Source organism: Chelonia mydas, chromosome 14 (genome assembly GCF_015237465.2).
Source record: "Chelonia mydas isolate rCheMyd1 chromosome 14, rCheMyd1.pri.v2, whole genome shotgun sequence".
NCBI lineage: Eukaryota > Metazoa > Chordata > Testudines > Cheloniidae > Chelonia > Chelonia mydas.
The window spans coordinates 27,913,912-27,932,720 of record NC_051254.2 but is presented as its reverse complement, the minus strand read 5'-3'; the positions used below and the strand labels follow the sequence as shown (position 1 = coordinate 27,932,720).

The window sequence follows — 18,809 nt, the reverse complement described above, 5'->3', positions numbered from 1 at the left end:
GTCCCGGAGCAGCTAATCGGCCCCCGAGACCTCCTTAAACCAGCAGCAGGAAGAAGAAACTGTCTGAACACCCGAGCTGCTCCCCGGCTCTGGACCGTGTGTTGGCTGTTCCTGCTCCCACTCCCCAGGCTTGATTTCCTGGCATGCGGACTCGGGGTGACTCATCTGACTTGAGGTTCTGAACACAATTTGGTCTTTTGCTTCTGCTCTTCCAGTGTCCTGACCCAGCTGACTCTCGCCTCCTGTCTCATGAGTGTGGACTCTGCTCTGACCACTTCGTCTGGCTGCCCATGACCCAGCCATGACACTGACTTTTCTACAATTTCTCCAATGCCCTTTTCTGCTCTCCAGCTCTGCTCTCCCAGCAAGACACACTGATCCCTTGGCTCCCAGAGTCCTGCTTGCCTGCTAGTCAAGGGCTCAGGGGGAGAGCTTGTCTTGCCCCCTCCCCTACCACAGCTGCTTTTCCTCGGGGAATCTCCCTAGCGTAGAGGAGAATCTGTCCTGGCAGCAATTCAGGAAGTCACAGAAGGGACGGTCTGCTCAGCTCCCTCTGCAATGCCACTGCCCGAGACCATTACGAGTGGGTGCCCAGTGACTGCGCCGGCAGCTCCTTGAGAGACTCCTGGGGGCAGGGTAGTCATGTTTCCCGGTGACCGCGGGAAGCCATGCAAAGAGTGCGGCATTGAGGAGACTCTCCTGCTGTCCCAAAGGGTTTCTGTTCTCCTGCACGGTCAGACCATGGGGCCAGGTTGCAGAATGGGGAAGAGCTGGTTGGTGATGAGTCGGAGGATTCACCATAGAGGTGGCAGCAGCTGCAGATCCTGGAGTCCCTGTGGTTGGGTTACCATGCGTCCGGATTTTCCCGGACATGTCTGGCTTTTTGGGTTTTAAATCACCCTCCGGGAGGGATTTGTAAAACTTTCCAAAGGGTCGGGATTTCCCTCCCAATGCAGCACTCTCGGGGCTGGGCGGGGGAGCTGAGCACTCTGTGGGGGAGCACGTCACTGTGTCTGGCTCCGCACCCCAGAGACACTGCTCTGAGCAGCAGGGTATGGGGGGCTGGAGAAGGGGCATGGGGTCCCAAGGGGCAGTCAGGGGACAGGGAGCAGGAGGGGTTGGATGGGTCAGGGGTTCTGGGGGGAGCCTGTCAGGGGGTGGGCATATGGAGAGGGGTCGGGGGAGACAAGGGACAGGGAGCAGGGGGGGTTGGATGGGGCGGAGGTTTGGGGGCAATGTCAGGGGCAGGGAGCAGTGGGGGTTAGATGGGTCGGGGGTTCTGAGAGGGCAGTCAGAGGACAAGGAGTGGTTGGATAGGTGTGGGAGACCAGGGGGTCTGTCAGGGGGCGGAGGTGCGGATGGGGGCGGGGCAGTCAGGGGACAGGTTCTAGGGGGGCAGTTAGGTTGGGGGGGTCTAAGGAGGGGGCAGTTGGAGACAGGGAGAAGGAAGGCCAGTCAGCCTCACCTCAGTCCCTGGAAAAATCATGGAGCAGGTCCTCAAAGAATCAATCCTGAAGCACTTACATGAGAGGAAAGTGATCAGGAACAGTCAGCATGGATTCACCAAGGGAAGGTCATGCCTGACTAATCTAATCGCCTTCTATGATGAGATTACTGGTTCTGTGGATGAAGGGAAAGCAGTGGATGTATTGTTTCTTGACTTTAGCAAAGCTTTTGACACGGTCTCCCACAGTATTCTTGTCAGCAAGTTAAGGAAGTATGGGCTGGATGAATGCACTATAAGGTGGGTAGAAAGCTGGCTAGATTGTCGGGCTCAACGGGTAGTGATCAATGGCTCCATGTCTAGTTGGCAGCCGGTGTCAAGTGGAGTGCCCCAGGGGTCGGTCCTGGGGCCGGTTTTGTTCAATATCTTCATAAATGATCTGGAGGATGGTGTGGATTGCACTCTCAGCAAATTTGCGGATGATACTAAACTGGGAGGAGTGGTAGATATGCTGGAGGGGAGGGATAGGATACAGAAGGACCTAGACAAATTGGAGGATTGGGCCAAAAGAAATCTGATGAGGTTCAATAAGGATAAGTGCAGGGTCCTGCACTTAGGATGGAAGAATCCAATGCACCGCTACAGACTAGGGACCGAATGGCTAGGCAGCAGTTCTGCGGAAAAGGACCTAGGGGTGACAGTGGACGAGAAGCTGGATATGAGTCAGCAGTGTGCCCTTGTTGCCAAGAAGGCCAATGGCATTTTGGGATGTATAAGTAGGGGCATAGCGAGCAGATCGAGGGACGTGATCGTTCCCCTCTATTCGACACTGGTGAGGCCTCATCTGGAGTACTGTGTCCAGTTTTGGGCCCCACACTAAAAGAAGGATGTGGATAAATTGGAGAGAGTCCAGCGAAGGGCAACAAAAATGATTAGGGGTCTAGAGCACATGACTTATGAGGAGAGGCTGAGGGAGCTGGGATTGTTTAGTCTGCAGAAGAGAAGAATGAGGGGGGATTTGATAGCTGCTTTCAACTACCTGAGAGGGGGTTCCAAAGAGGATGGCTCTAGACTGTTCTCAATGGTAGCAGATGACAGAACGAGGAGTAATGGTCTCAAGTTGCAATGGGGGAGGTTTAGATTGGATATTAGGAAAAACTTTTTCACTAAGAGGGTGGTGAAACACTGGAATGCGTTACCTAGGGAGGTGGTAGAATCTCCTTCCTTAGAGGTTTTTAAGGTCAGGCTTGACAAAGCCCTGGCTGGGATGATTTAACTGGGACTTGGTCCTGCTTCGAGCAGGGGGTTGGACTAGATGACCTTCTGGGGTCCCTTCCAACCCTGATATTCTATGATTCTATGATTCTATGATTCTAAGGCTTAGATAGAGAGCAGGGTCCTGGGAGGGGGCGATCAGGGGACAAGGAGCAGCGGGGGTTGGATGGGTTGGCTGTTCTGTGGGGGGCAGTCAGGGGGCAGGAAGTGGGAGGGAGTAGATAGGGGGCAGGGCTACAACTCCCCCCCCCCTCCCCCCCCGGAGTGTCCTCTTTTTTGAAAGTTCAAATATGGTAACCCTACCCTATGGGCCCAGCCTCCATTCCTGAGAATTCAGGCGAACCTCCCCCTGTTCTCAGGGAGTCTTTGGCTTTGGCGGCTGGGCCTGCCTGCCGAGACAGAGGACTCAATGTTTCCATCAGGCTGCTCAGTTGCAAATGCAGCCACCCAAAGACGTGAAGAATGGAAGCGAAAGAGCAAAGCTGGACCCTCCGCTGAGCTCCTGCAATCAAGTGAGCCCAGCCTGGGAGAGACGAGGGAAAGCTCCAAGGTGGCTGCAGGGAGCCAGGGGAGGAGAAATAAATAGTTCATGATGAATCCTACGGGCTTTGTCTGGTGTGGTGAAGGGTTTCAAATGGGTCTAGTTACTATCACATTCAACTTTACAATCGCTGTGTCTGATTGAAGGGCAGGTCTGGAAAGGTCAGAGGTCACTCGAGGAGCTTCAAGTCTCAGATTCTGTCCCTATTGCCTCCTTTGCCCAGCTGATCTCACCCCAACACATCCCTCAGGTGGTGGCAGTGGTGAGCTCTTTCCCTCTTTTTCTGGATTAGCCGCCAGCATGGGGACAGGATACATGTGGCCAAGGAAATGGAGAGGCATGGGGGTCACTGGCAGAGGCATGCAGAGAACTTGCAGAGTTGCCTGTTAATGCAGCTCCTATGGGGGAGCACGGTAGGGTCCCGTGCACTCAGAGGCACCATTTCCAATTTTGGTGGTGACGGGGAGGATAATTTCATCATGAATCAAAGGGCTACTTCGGCACCTGAAAACTCTAGTATTTTGACAGATAACTTAGCAATGAGCTGACAGGAACACTTGCCAGACTGCTTTCCGGGGAAGACAGCTATAAGAATGGATCCAGGGAATGGTTCTGTATCTCTGAGCTGTTTGGACACTTTCAGGGAACATTCCAGATGCGAGACAGAGATCCCCAAAGTTATCCTGGGTAACCCTGAGAGACTTATGGAAAACTAGCAGATCCCACATCACTGCTGTCACTTTGCACTGACAAACTTGGACTGTCTGAACCTGTTCATGTATTTTACCTGCTTTAACCTCTCAAGAACTTTCATATATAAAAGAAAGAAAACGAAATAAATGACGTAGTTACACCGATATAGGGCCGTAGCGTAAACCCGACCTCAGAGTTGTCCCATTGAAATGGAATTATTCACAGCAGTCATTAAAGTTAAACATGCACGTAAGGGTTTCCAGGGCCAAGATTAAGGCCACAGCTTAGGAGAGGTGCAGACGCAAGAAGAGAAGAGCTGTGCAAAAACTGAAATACCACTTGGAACGTGGCCCAAACAATGCAGCATGACAAATAAACTCATCTTGTTATACAGTAATAGAGCTGGTTCAAAATGGTTTTACACTCACTATGCAACCTTTGAACTAAAAATGCCACTTTGGATTACATTGATCATTTGAAAAAAGTTCCCTTTTTAAAAAAAACATTTTGGATTTCTCTGCCCACTTGAGAGAGAACGCGGAGTTTTTCCCACCAAAACTAAACAAAAATTTGATCATTAAAAACATTTGCAAATAAGTTTGAAGAATATGAGGGGGAGGGAAGTGGTTTCTTCTTCAATTTTCATGACCCTCCCCACCCCCGCTATTTTTGACCAGTTCTAATTATGAATAAATGTCTGTCTGTCCATGAATGATAAATATGTCTGCTACTGAAACATTTACAAACAACGGCTCTCATCAGGAGCACTGAGGTCACATTACGTAGAGAAACACCCAGGCCTGTGGGGTTCACATTCTCAAAGACATAAACCGCCACAGGACGGGAATGTCACACACAACACAGCGTGACTGGCCCGGGTTGGTTAGGTGCATGTTTTGCTGTTGCTGGCTAATTGTGCTTTTTTGAGGTGGTGGGGGGGGGGGAGTTATATTTGAAAGGAGTTCTTCATCCTCTCCCACTGTCATCCAGGGGTACCGGAACAGGGGGGACCAGGGCCCACCACTTTTTACTGGCCATAACTGTGAGCGACTGGATGAAGAGGGAGAGAAGGGAGCGGGGGGGGGGGGGGGTTGGGGGCAAGGAGGGGCATGAAGTGGGGGCTCAGGGAGAAAGGCGGCAAGAGGGGGGGCCTCGGAAAGGGGCGGTTTGAGGGGGCCAGACGTCAAGGAGAAGGGATGGCACAGGGGCTAGGCCACAGTTTGGGTGCCAGCAGCCCCCCCCTGACTTGTAGGAAGCTTTTGCCCATCCTGCCATCGTCTCAAATAAATTTGTTACAGTAAGAAAACTTTGAGCAACAAGGAGACTCAGAGACCCACAATATAACCGCTAAAATCCTCACCCGCCCCTGGAGCTGGGCAAACAGAATTTTCTGGTCACTGGCAATTCCAAAAAAAGAAGATGGAAAAAAACTGGTTTCAGGTTGAACAAAACATTTTTCCAAATTTTTGATGAACCAAAAAGCTTTTTTTAAAAAAAAAACAAAAAGACCCAGGAACATTTCAAGGGTTGTAACGTTTTGAATTTCTAAAATAAAACTGAAGGACATTTTTAAAGAAAAAATTGTTTCAAACTGAAAACTCAAAATGGTTTGTTTGGAAAGTGTCTAAACAAAATGCTTCGACTTTTTAAGAACGGGGGGAGGGGCTGGACATGAACAATTCAGCAGAATGGATATGAATTCGCAAACTGCTGAATCTAAAATAAGTTTAGATGAAAAGTTTCACCCAGTCTAGTCCCCACCATTGAGGGGCATCGTAAGAGGGATCGGCTCTTCTAGCTGGTTCCCCAGCCCAAGTCTGTCTCCATTTAATGGGTCCCTCGCCCCCACTCCAGTTTAGGGTTGCCAATTTTAATTGGACGTATTCCTGAAGATTTTATCACATGACATAATCTTTAATTAAAAATTAATCTTTAATTCCTGCAGACTCCCCGTCATCCTGGAGGATTGGCAATGCTACTCCAGTTTCCTGGGCCACACCCGTGTCCCCACCTAATGGATCCCTTCCTCTGGGTTCCTGGGTCAAGCGTCTGTCCTCCATGAGCAGGTCTCCTTCCCCATTCTCCAGGGCTGGGTCTCGATTCCTGTTTCTAATTCCCTGGGCCTAGTCCCCGTCCCTGTCACACACTGCGGGGAGCTCAGATTCCTGTGAATCCTGCAGACTTCCAGGCTGCCAGGAGGGATGAGTCAGCAGCTTGCTGAAGACGAGTCGCGGGTAGGCAAACACTTTCCCTCTACCTTTCCAAAACCCACATAGGTATAGTGAGACTAGCACCCCCACCACCCCCACCACTCCACGCACCATGAGATGATTCCAGGACGCTGGCTCTGAAACAAAAGAGAGAGAAAGGCCCCATTACTAAGGGACTCCGTTAAATCATCCCACTGCTGCCATGAGGATCCCAGAAGATGAAGACGTTCCTGGGATACAGGAAGAGCTGAATTGGGTCATGTGCACATGGGCACCACTCAGAGCAGCGGGAATGAGATCTCCAGGCTCATTATCCCCATCGGCCAACCTGACGGAGGGAGAAAGGTGAACCCGGCAAAGCAGCCCCTGTTCCAGAGTCTGGGAACTGGGATTTTTAAGATGCTCCAGGATGGGGTCCCTCAGGTCTTAAGGTTAGAGGGAAAGCTTATGATCATCGACTCCAGTGTCTCCTGAAGCGTGGGGAAGGGCTAGCCATGGTGGGAAGGGTGGGGTTTGAAGGCGAGTACATGAAAATGGGGGGGTGGGGTCGCCAACACATTGCTGACGGGTGAGGGGCACGATTGGTTTCTTTGCCTTGAGGAGGGGGCTCAGCTTTTAAAAGTTTTGGGAAGAATAATTTAGTCTGAGCCCTGGCATAACCCAGGCCAGAGAACGTCGCCTACTGATTCCTGCACCCAGTCCAGTGATTTATGGCGCTGACTTGGCATCGAGAGGGATTTTATCATACGCTGAAATCCAGCTGCAGAAGGGAAAGGGCATTAGAAGCTGAAAGACCCCAGAAGTGGCTCTGGTTTTCTACTGAAAATAACCACCCGGGGCTGATTTTCCCAGGCCCAGCGCCTTGCAGTCATGCACCCAGCGCCTAGTGAGTTCAGTGTGCAGGCAGGCTCCCAAATCCAGACAGTGGCACTTCACATCTGCTTTGCCCTGGCGTCAGGGACTGCCCTGAGCGCCCACCCTGCAAACACGTACGCACCTGAGCCCTCCCACTGCCATCCAAGGCTACTCCTACGGATGGAGTTAAAACACGTGGCTAAAGTGTTTGCAGAGGTTCCAAAGAGCTGAGGCTCTGTGTAAAAGGAACATTACTTCAGTTATTCCAATCTTGGGTTGATGAGATGCTCCTGCCCGCCCCCTCCCTTCACAGCTGAGTCTCCCACCCAGTGGAATTCTCCAAGGAACTTCCCACTCCAAGAGACAGAGGTGCCTGAAGTGGCCATTAGCCTCTTAAGTCCCTTTGTGAATCCAGCCCTAACCATTCATCTGGACAAGTCCTCAGCTCCCTGCAGCTCTCCCGTTACCCAGGTCGCACGGTGCAGGTTTCCTCTCACCCATCAGACTTTGTTTTTAAAGGAAAGCTGAGATGCAGGAAAACAAGGTAGCGCTTCCAATGAACAAGTACCAGGTCACCCACCCCATGGGATTCAGCCTCGTATGGTCCTTGCTCCAGACCCCCTAACTCTGTGCTTCTCAAGCAGGGGTACACGTATCCCTGGGGTACACAGAGGTCTTCCGAGGAGTAGGTCAACTCATCTAGATATTGGCCTAGTTTTACCACGGGCTACATAAAAAGCACTAGCGAAGTCAGTGCAAACTAAAATTTCAGACAGACACTGACTTGTTTACACTGTTCTATACGCTACACCCTGACATGTAAGTACAATACTTATTTCCAATGGATTTATTTTATAATTGTGTGGTACAAATGAGAGTCTGCAATTTTTCAGCAATAGTGGCTGTGGCAACATTTGTCTTTTTAGGTCTGATTTTCTAAGCAAGTCGTTTTTAAGTCAGGTGAAACTTGGGGTACGCAAGACAAATCAGACTCCTGAAAGGGGTGCAGTGGTCTGGAAAGGTTGAGAGCCACTGCCCTAACTCACCTCACAGCCTGGGACGTCTTCTCGACTGACGCTCCGCAGGGAAGTTAGAGATGAAGGACAACACCAGAGCCCAGCTTCCCCTTGGGGTGGGGGGGAAGGAAAGACTCACCCCTGGGCCTTTCCTTGTTACAGGGACCCACAGTGACATGGACTCTCTCTCACTCTGCAGCTTCTCAGGCTCTGCTGATGGGAACAGCTGCGGGTGGATAAAAGGCAGCCAGGTTCTGCCTGAGATGTGTGCCGCGGAGCTCAAATGGATCTGCCAGAAAGAAGCGGCCCTGATATAAACAGTGCAACTGAGGATCCACATTTGTGTAGCTGTAATGTGAAGTACCCCCCTGTTTAGTCTCCTGGGTAGGGCCCTACCAAATTCACCCATCCAGTTTGGTAAATTTCATGGTCATGAGATTTTTAAAAGTCTTTTAAATTTCACAGTTTTAGCTATTTCAATCTGAAATGTCACCCTGTTGTAACTGTGTGGATCCCATCCCAGAAGAGGGTCAAGGGGGGGGGTCTCAAGGCTATTGGGGGAGGGGTGTCACGGTGTCGCTCCCCTTACTTCGGCACTGCTCCTGGCAGTGGTGCTACCTTCAGAGCTGGGCTCCCGGCCGCCAGCCACGGAGCTTTCTGCTGCTGGGGGAAGGTTCCTGGAGGTGGCTCTGATCTGGCCCTGGGAGCAGCCCATGCAGGGGACGAGGTCCTGTTCCTCCCCAGCCCAGCCCGAACTTGCAGCTAGAGCCTGGCACACGGTAGGAGCCCCTGCCCAGGACGCCTCCAGCCTTGCCCCTCCCCCGTTCCAGGGTCCAGCCCTGCCACTAGGATAGTCCACTAGGATGCTGGCAGGGGGGTAAGCCTTGGGCAACAGGGTCTAAAGTGGCAGAGAAATAAGCCACTGGGCGTTTCTTTTCTCCGTGCGTCTGAGTGAGAACTCCAAGTGCACACCCAGATTGTACGTGGCAGAAAAGGGTAAAAGGCTTAAAATAGTCAGGAGCCCTAAGGCAGGGGCAGAAGCAAAACCCTGTTTGAGGGAAACAAAGACTATCCTAGCTCTGTATCTAGTTAATGTTCACCTGAATGTCCCCCAAATCGAGCATTTGATTCTTGACAATGTTTCATACAGAGAAACTCCAGGCAGGGAGTGAGAGTCCTATGATGAGCACATTTCCAGTGCCGACCCTGGTAGCTTACTAGCTCTCTCCATTGCTTTCTATGCCGTTGTGTAATGTCCTACAAGGCTTCCTCAGGGATTCAAGGTTTCCTTCTTGAAACTAATATAGGTAACAGGCCCCTGATCTGATTACCCAAAACCCCCAACCAGAACCTACCTACCTGCCTACTTACTTATTTTTTAATTAATTAACCCTGAAATTCTTACCATGCTGTATCTTTGGTCTGGGTTTGTTGCTAGAAGGAGCTTCTCAATAATATGAAGATGGAATAAAAACATACCAGATTGATGACAAAGTTCAAACATGTTGGCCTTGTCTTGACACAGAATGTAATATGGGGTGATTATTTCTTCCCTGCATGGGGGGCAATGTTTAAATGTTTATGGCAATGCCATAAAATTATGAAAAAAAGGTACCAAGTGGTACTATTGCACAAAATTACCCCCTCCACACACAAAATTAATAGTAAATTATAAAAATACTGTAAAGGCACATCTGTCTCCAACATGTGTCTTAACCACAAAATACAGGTTGTGTGTCAATGCTCATAAAAATTAAAAAAACTTACACATATAAAAAAATTGGGATCCCTTTAGTTTCCAGGAAACACAAACCCATAAAAAAAGGTTAACGCTTTCATAAACATGCACAAAATGTAGGTATCAACAAAATCACATTATTTAAAAAAATGCCCAACATGGAAAAATTGAGCTCCCTATGGAAGACTCCAGCAGAAACCATCCCTCTACTAATAATCAATCCATAAAAGACCCATTCAATCCCTAACACTCTTAAGAAAGTATAACTATATTTGTAACTTGTGCAGAGGTCTGTATAAAGTTTCTGTTTGCTTGGGTAATTATAACTTTAATAAAACTTATAAAATAAAATAAACCTTGCACTGGTAAATGTATGTGTGGTCACTACCTTTGGTCTTTGTGTTCCTAAAAACTCTAAATCTAAAGCAAGTAGCAAAGGTAACTTTCACTGTGTTAAGCTTAAAACTGTAGCTGCCAGAGCCGAACCCACGGTGGTGTAATACCACATTGCAAAATTCACTTTAAATAAAATTAAAGGCTACCCCCTGATAGCTGCAGCCCTCAATACCAGCTCCAGCACCACCTTCAGCACCATCCCCACTGCCTGCAGACCGACTTCCATGCTACCACGTCCAGCAGCCACTGGAAAACTCTGGGGTTGGGTGGGCTCTGAGCAATGCATGGAGTGAAATGGGCAGATGTACCATGTGCATTCCACCCCCATAAAACAGCATTCAATAAGATCAACATTTTGACTAGGGGGAAGGAAAACTGGAGGTGCACTTCTGACTTCCAGTTCCACTATTAGTGAGCCCATGGAGCTAGGACTTTAGCTATTGGTCCCCTTTTGCACAGGAAGAAAAGGAGTACTTGTGGCACCTTAGAGACTAACCAATTTATTTGAGCATAAGCTTTCGTGAGCTACAGCTCACTTCATCGGATGCTTATGCTCAAATAAATTGGTTAGTCTCTAAGGTGCCACAAGTCCTCCTTTTCTTTTTGCGAATACAGACTAACATGGCTGCTACTCTGAAACCTGTCCTTTTGCACAGGGTTGCACTTTATTTCACACTGCACACTTCTGAAGAATTATTTGTGGACAGGAAGTTGCGGTGCCTGCAATGGTCTTTGGGTTATTTCAGTATTTTGTTTGTTAATGAATTGGTTGGGTTGGACAATACATTGGAATATGAGTGTCAGGAAATAAAGGAAGAGTCAGGAAGTTGTATCCAAAGATTTTAAATAAAATATCAGATTCTTTTAAAAGCAACAGCAAATAACCAAGAGCAAATCAGCACATAGGAAATAGACACAATGCCAATGTACAGCATTACAGTCCCTCACCACACCTCCACATCACCCAGTGCTGCAAGGATGTAGGTGTGTAAGCCATCCCTTGTTTCCCTTGTTCACCTGGACCCAAACCCTGTGATGACAGCAGGAGTGATGGAAGCTCCATAAAACTGGGGGGGGGGGCCCACCGGCACCTGAACTCTGGCCCTGCCCTCCCCCACTACCCCTTCTCCCAACGCCCTGCTCCCACATCACCCCTTCCTCCTGAGCCCCCACCCTCACACCACCTGTGACCCGTAAGGCCCTACCCCTGCTCACTCCTCTCTGCCCCCCCATCGCTTGCTCTTATGGCTTGTTAAAAGTTGGAGGGCATAGTCCCCCATTTTTAAAAGTGATGGGGCCATGGACCCCTGACTCCCCATTCCGGCACCCCTGGATGACAGGTGCACATTCTGGATGTCTGTATGGGACTGCAAACCAGCAGTGTCTTTCTCCTCGCAGATGCTAGGCAGAGCACAGCAGACCACAGCCATATGGATGGCATTGGCTATGTTGGTGTCCAAATGGTCTGTAGGTGGCACCATATTGCCTTCAGCCTGCCAAATGTGCACTCCATGTCCCTAGAAATCCTAGTGCCAAACACGAAACTACAGCATTCATGTCAACACACGTGTATGGGGTACGGATCATGTGCAGCTCGGCAGGGTGGACTTTTATAAGTGGACTTGACTAATGTGTGCACATGCCTGCAAGGCAGGATGGAGCACACGCTGCAGTGTAGACACACCCTTAGCTACTAACCTGACCAGTGGCTAGAGTTCTCTTGGATTGCAGAGGCTAGTGACAGACAGGCTGCACAATCTTAGGACCAAGGAAATTGGCTTGTCCTCCTCCATCTCTGCTCTCAATGGCTCTTAAATCCAGGGACACCACCCCTCCCCCAGGTTTATAGATACTGTGCATTACAGGCTCTGCAGGAACATTGGAGACCTCCAGCATCTTAGGATGAGGATCCGTGAGTGGCTGATGACAAGTGTCCCAGAGGGGTATTTCTTCCTGTGTCTCAGGGACACAGTCTGAGCTGGGATTGCAAATCCCAGACCCAGAGCCAAGGGTGGATTTTCTCCCCAGCAAAGGAAGCTGGTGGGAAAGTGAATATCAATACCCCTTTATCAGCATCAAAAAATGCCACCTTCCCCACTTCATAGTCCAGAAAAACCCGGATCTTCTTGGGCACCTGCTTCAGGGCCAATGGGGAGCGAGGAGAAGTGACAGCAAGGTACTGATTCCCCCAGTGGCCCACAGCCCAGATCCCCTCCTCAGTGCTAAAGATGATCTCTCCTTTCCTCCTCACAGACTCTCTGGCGATCCCCACAGCCCAGTATCCCCCACATCCCACCTCCACCTCCCAGTAATGTCTCCCCGAGGTGAACCCCTCAACGCCCAGGACACAACATTCATAATCAAATCTCTTAGGATTGTCGAGCCGATCCAGCCGTGTGATTAGCCGTTTGACACTTTTGCAATCCACAGACAGGAGAAGCTGGGGATGAGCCATGCCTGGATCCAGAGTCACATTCTCTGGGAAAGAGAAAATCAGAGCATTAAGGGCAGAGCTCAGTCCTGAGGGAGAGTTTGAACATGTCAGTGACTGAATCTGCCCCAGATGGAGTGTGACTTAGGGAATCACCTTCCTCCAGAATTTACCAGGTCGGAATGGGGAGCAGCTCTGAGATCTCAGCACAGTGCAGGGGAGAGTCACTCCCCTGGCAGAGATGTGTCAGTAACAGAGTGAAGGGATCAGCTGGGCCAGGCCTCAGAATCAGGGTCTATCCCCTCCTGGCCCCACCTCTCCCCACGGAGGGGACTAGTATCCCTGGGGGGACACAGCAGATTATATGAAGTCAAGAATATTGACACAGCTCCCGTCCCCTGAAGTGCCTTATTTCCAGCATGAGTCCTTTTGTTTCCCAGAAGCTTCCTCCTTTCAATGTGATATGGGCCTCCTCACTCTCTTCTCCTCTCCAAATGCTGGATCTCTGACGTGCTCCTGCCTCAGACAGCAACAGGCCACATGGGGCAAGGACTTGACATGCCTCAGATTTCACTGCTCAGCAGCAGGTCCTGTTTCTCCCAAGGGCGGTTGCTTTGGGGAACTGCACTCACCCTCCTGTTAATTCCTATCATCTTCAAAACTGCTCATCATCCCACCCTTCCCTTCCCTTCCTCTCCTTCCCACCACCACCTTCACTCCCCCACCCATCTCTCCTCCGCTGCTCGCTCTGGCTCATGTGCAGGAAGCAGGATCTTTCTCCCCTACATTTCATTTCCTCACTTACCCCAGCCCCTCTAGCTGTAATTCTAGTCAACACTTTTCCCATCTCCATCATCATGGTATCTAGACACCAGACACAGAATTCAGTTGCTCCTTGTCTGCAGAGCATGGCTCTGTCCCTCTCCCAGGCAGTGAGGGCTGAAGAAGAGTGAGGAGGAGACATGAGCAGGAACAGGAAGGCGACTGATGGGAAGACAGGGCAGGCCTTGGCCCTGGGGTAGCAGCTGGGCAGGGTCATGTTCCATTGTACAATGACTGGGAGGTGCTCTCAGAAAGCGCTGCAGGGGGCAGTGCACATGCAGACAGAGGAGTGGGAGGAGCTGTGTACGATCTGGGTGCATTGTGCTGTGGCAGGACATAGGCATAAAATCTGCCTCACATCCTGATGTGCACCGACATACAGGATGTTTGTGAGGTCTGCCCTGAACTACTCACTGCTGCAATCAAGGAGAAGGTGCAACATTTTCTTATGAAAGGTGATGGACATTGATACAGTATGATCTTCAATTACCTTTTTCCAGAGGGGCAGCAAGCTTTCTCCAGCCTGAAACCAACCACATAATCAGAGATGAGAATTCCCCAGAACAAATTCTCTAGGATTCAATAGGGTACAGAATGATACACTGAGGGAAAAATAGACTTATAATGTCTATCAGATGTTTATGATAAAATAAACAATCAGAAACACACCTAGATTGTGTAAGTGCTTCTCTCACAGAGGCTACACCTTTAACACACTCTTTTGTATTATGTCAGATCCCATTAATTATGCAACTGTCAAAAAACTTATGATCCGATTTTTCAACGGACACATTCGAATTAGGATGCAAAATACCTGGTCAGAAAAGCCTGAACCTGGTCCCACCGAGGTCAGTGAAAAATCTCCCATCTATTTTAGAGGGAGCAGAATAGAACATATATGTGCAGCAATCGTGAAAAGATGGCTGCACGTGCTTAACTTTACAGATCGGAGTCGCTCCACTGAGCCCCATGAGTTCTACTCAGACACAGCAAGTCAAATCTGAAAGCTAATCCTAATTTTTGAATTAAAAGTGTTTTTCTTGACAAATTGCCTTTTTCAGAAACAAACATTTTTCTTCAAAACATTGCCAATTTAATTTTAATTTTATGACAAAGATCCACTTTCCACTTCTTTTCTGCACTATTTCTCAGTATTGTCAGGATCAAAGTTAAATCTGACAGCTCCTTTCTTTTCAAATCCCTTATCTTATTTTGTTTATTCTGTGTGACGTTGATCAGCCTTACCTCTATTCCACATTTTTTAAAATCGAAATTGAAAAAAAAAAAACAACCTCCCCCAAGAAATAAATAATCAGAAAAACAACCCTGCCCCCCCAAAATCAATCAACCTAACAAAAAACTAAATAAACGTCAACACCACAATGACAACAAAACTCTCTGATCAATATACAAGTGTGTGCAAAAAATAGAAAGAAGCAAAAGAAGACTTACCAAGCTCTGCAGTAAGTTTCCCTAAAAATGTAGAGAAATAAATATTCATTATTATATCCAGTTTTATCGTCCAGAGCTTCTATCCCCCTGGATACACAGTTGAAAGGCTGTGTTCTCTATGTATGAAATTCACACTATCGGTAAAGAGGGCAGTGTCTGAGTTATGGGAGTGTCGGGCAGAGAGATGTTACAATTGACAATACTTAGCTGTGATGATTCAAAAAGGGCTTGGTTTTAAACCTGAAAGTTGCTAGGAATTTTTTCCTCCCTGGAATAGATGCATTTATTTACTTACCTACCATGGAGTGTTTCTGTAGGGCCCAGCACTATAGTGCTCAGGTGCACTGCACTTTGTTAGCAAAAAGAGATTTCAGTAAAGATACCACAGGCAGGACACAGAGCACCTCTGAAGCCTCGCAATGGCCAGTGTACTCACTTTGATCTGAGCTGCAGCTCCTGCACATCCCCTATCTGGAATCTACAAAATCCTGGCCTGGCGGCTTCACTCCCATTTCTCTGCTGACCTGATACTTGTCATGTGACAATGGTAAAGATCAACAGAGTCATTTTCTATATCACTGACCAGATCATGTTGTTATAATAAGGAAACAGAGCTATCCCTAAAACTCCTCAGTCTCTATCTCCATTTCTCCCTGTACTTCACTGTCCAGCTTCTGCAACAAACCCTCCCTAGCCCCAGCTTCTGGCTTCCTGCACAGATTTATAGTACATATAGCCACACACACACACACCTCTTTCTCAGCAGTTGTTGACATTATTTTGGCAGGTGTTAATAGGATTTTGATCCAAAGAGAATCACAGACTTTGTTAAAGCCAAGCATCTGCCTTCAGGTTCAGTAGAAAGAATAATTATGGCCTTTTATGTTGTGATCCAGCTAGAAATAATGAAAACTACTGCCCAGTGCACTGGGCACAAAGCCAACCCAGGTAGATTAACAGGGCTATCACTGATAGTGAACTCAGGGGCTAAAAGACCGTGTGTGTGTGTGTGTGTGTGTGCACGTGCGTGCGTGTGTGTGTGTTGGAGGTAGAAAACCAAAAGAAACCTGGCAAAGGAGTTATGGGTGTGAACGGAAGCAGATAGGGCTCCTTGGGTACAGAGCTCACTACAGTGGAAGATTGGGGATTTTCTGAGCAAGGAAAGTGTCTGCTGTTGTTGGTTTCTACTGTGTTCTAGGATAAAAGACTTTCCTCTACATATTTTGTAAATAACAAGATGACACCAAGAATAGACCTAACTTGTATCTATCAGAAACAACTCTGCACAAAGGGGAAAAACTGATACCAAGCTGGCATGAAGCCCTTCCCCGCTGTGCAGGAGGGCACAGAGTCCCCCTTGTCTCCCACTTAATGTCAACTCCCGCAGAAGGGGAATTTCACCCTCAGTGAAGATACATCTTAAATCATGTTCTCTATATTCTCATCTCCTACCTACTGAATTATCATCAATACATTATTGTGATATTTCATGTGAGTTTCAAGTTGGTGTTCCTTTATTACCAATAATCACAACAACAAAAATTAACAGCAAACAATTTCATAGAACAGTTTCTATTAGGAGAAAATATTTGAAAAGCAAGTTGTTTAAGAATATTTACAGTTAATGTAGATTGAAAGAAATGTTTTCATTATATGAATCCTTAGCACCTCGATAAACATTAAATTTATGTTTTACTAATCATGTGACTACATTGGAGTTCAATATCAAAAAGTGAGTATTTCCAAGTTGTGAAAGTTCTGAATTCCCTGCAGAATTAGAGCCCAGTCCTGCTTCCTGGCATATCCTACATATCCAGCAACTTTGTTGGGAGCTTTAGGGGTGCAAGGAGTGTAATTTCAGGCCCTAATATTATCAACTGCATTGTTCTAGGACTTGTGCATTTACTGCTTGATCCTCCACTCCCTGAAGTCAATGACAAAGCTCTTATTGATGATAGTGGTGTTTCTGGTTCTAAAATCTCTCCCATAATAAATAATAAATAATAATAATAATGAGGAGACAAATTTGTGGAAAATTTTACTTGTTGGAGGAAAGATAATGACACCAATGTCGGTATCACATTTCCCAAATAAATAAATAAATAAATTAAATAAACAGCGATAAATAAAAATTATTACTAGAAAATAAGAATGGCCAGACGGGGTCAGACCAAAGGTCCATCTAGCCCAGTATCCTGTCTTCCAACAGTGGCCAATGCCAGGTGCCCCCAGAGGGAATGAACAAAACAGGTAATCATCAAGTGATCATCCCGTAGCCCATTCCCATCTTCTGGCAAACAGAGGCTAGGGACACCATCCGTGCCCATCCTGGCTAATAGCCATTGATGGACCTATCCTCCATGAACTTATCTAGTTCTTTTTTGAACCTTGTTATAGGCTTGGCCTTCACAACATCCTCTGGCAAAGAGTTCCACAGGTTGACTGTGCATTGTGTGAAGAAATACTTCCTTTTGTTTCTTTTAAACCTGCTGCCTATTAATTTCGTTTTATGACCCCCTAGTTCTTGTGTTATGAGAAGGAGTAAATAACACTTCCTTATTTATTTTCTCCACACCAGTGATGATTTTATAGACCTCAATCATACCTCCCCTTAGTTGTTTCTTTTCCAAGCTGAAAAGTCCCAGTTTTATTAATCTCTCCTCATACGGAAGCTGTTCCATACCCCTAATAAATTTTGTTGCCCTTTTCTGAACCTTTTCCAATCCCAACATATATTTTTTGAGATGGGGTGACTACATCTGCATGCAGTATTCAAGATGTGGGTGTACCATGGATTTACACAGAGGTATCTATACCTTTCTGAATGATTCACAACATTCTGTTTGCTTTTTTGACTGACGCTTCACATTAAGTGGATGTTTTCAGAAAACTATCCATAATGACTCCAAGCCCTGGTCTACACTAGGACTTTAGGTCGAATTTAGCAGCGTTAAATCAATGTAAACCTGCACCCGTCCACACGATGAAGCCCTTTTTTTCGACTTAAAGGGCTCTTAAAATCGATTTCCTTACTCCACCCCTGACAAGTGGATTAGTGCTTAAATCGGCCTTTCCAGGTCGAATTTGGGGTACTGTGGACACAATTCGACGGTATTGGACTCCGTGAGCTATCCCAGAGTGCTCCATGGTGACCGCTCTGGACAGCACTCTCAACTCAGATGCACTGGCCAAGTAGACAGGAAAAGAACCGCGAACTTTTGAATCTCATTTCCTGTTTGGCCAGCATGGCAAGCTGCAGGTGACCATGCAGAGCTCATCAGCAGAGGTGACCATGATGGAGTCCCAGAATTGCTAAAGAGCTCCAGCATGGACTGAACGGGAGGTACGGGATCTGATCGCTGTATGGGGAGAGGAATCCGTGCTATCAGAACTCCGTTCCAGTTTTCGAAATGCCAAAACCTTTGTCAAAATCTCCCAGGGCATGAAGGACAGAGGCCATAACAGGGACCCAAAGCAGTGCCGCGTGAAACTGAAGGAGCTGAGGCAAGCCTACCAGAAAACCAGAGAGGCGAACGGCCGCTCCGGGTCAGAGCCCCAAACATGACGCTTCTATGATGAGCTGCATGCCATTTTAGGGGATTCAGCCACCACTACCCCAGCCGTGTTGTTTGACCCCTTCAATGGACATGGAGGCAACACGGAAGCAGGTTTTGGGGACGAAGAAGATGATGAAGAGGAGGAGGTTGTAGATAGCTCACAGCAAGCAAGCGAAGAAACCAGTTTTCCCGACAGCCAGGAACTGTTTCTCACCCTGGACCTGGAGCCAGTACCCCCCGAACCCACCCAAGGCTGCCTCCTGGACCCGGCAGGCGGAGAAGGGACCTCCGGTGAGTGTACCTTTTAAAATACTATACATGGTTTAAAAGCAAGCATGTGAAAGGATTAATTTGCCCTGGCATTCGCGGCTCTCCTGGA

The 18,809-nt window shown here is 47.9% G+C and overlaps 1 protein-coding gene and 1 long non-coding RNA gene across 3 annotated transcripts in view; both read right to left on the bottom strand.

The window, feature by feature from the left end:
* Positions 1-5,866: 5,866 nt before the first annotated feature.
* Positions 5,867-7,209, bottom strand: LOC119567811. Its single transcript, XR_005227801.1, has 2 exons — positions 7,161-7,209; positions 5,867-6,300 (listed from the first exon to the last, which is right to left on the bottom strand). It is a non-coding gene; the product is annotated as an uncharacterized LOC119567811 (long non-coding RNA).
* A 3,786-nt stretch (positions 7,210-10,995) lies between these two features.
* Positions 10,996-18,809, bottom strand: part of LOC119567806 (butyrophilin subfamily 1 member A1) — a 47,284-nt gene continuing 39,470 nt past the window's right edge. For both annotated transcript variants that reach the window (XM_037915209.2, XM_037915210.2), the window contains 3 exons: positions 14,874-14,894; positions 13,912-13,944; positions 10,996-12,646 (listed from right to left, as the gene is read on the bottom strand). In XM_037915209.2, coding sequence (XP_037771137.1) covers positions 12,129-12,646; positions 13,912-13,944; positions 14,874-14,894 — 572 coding nt within the window. In that variant the 3' untranslated portion in view covers positions 10,996-12,128. The remainder of the gene's footprint in view (positions 12,647-13,911; positions 13,945-14,873; positions 14,895-18,809) is intronic.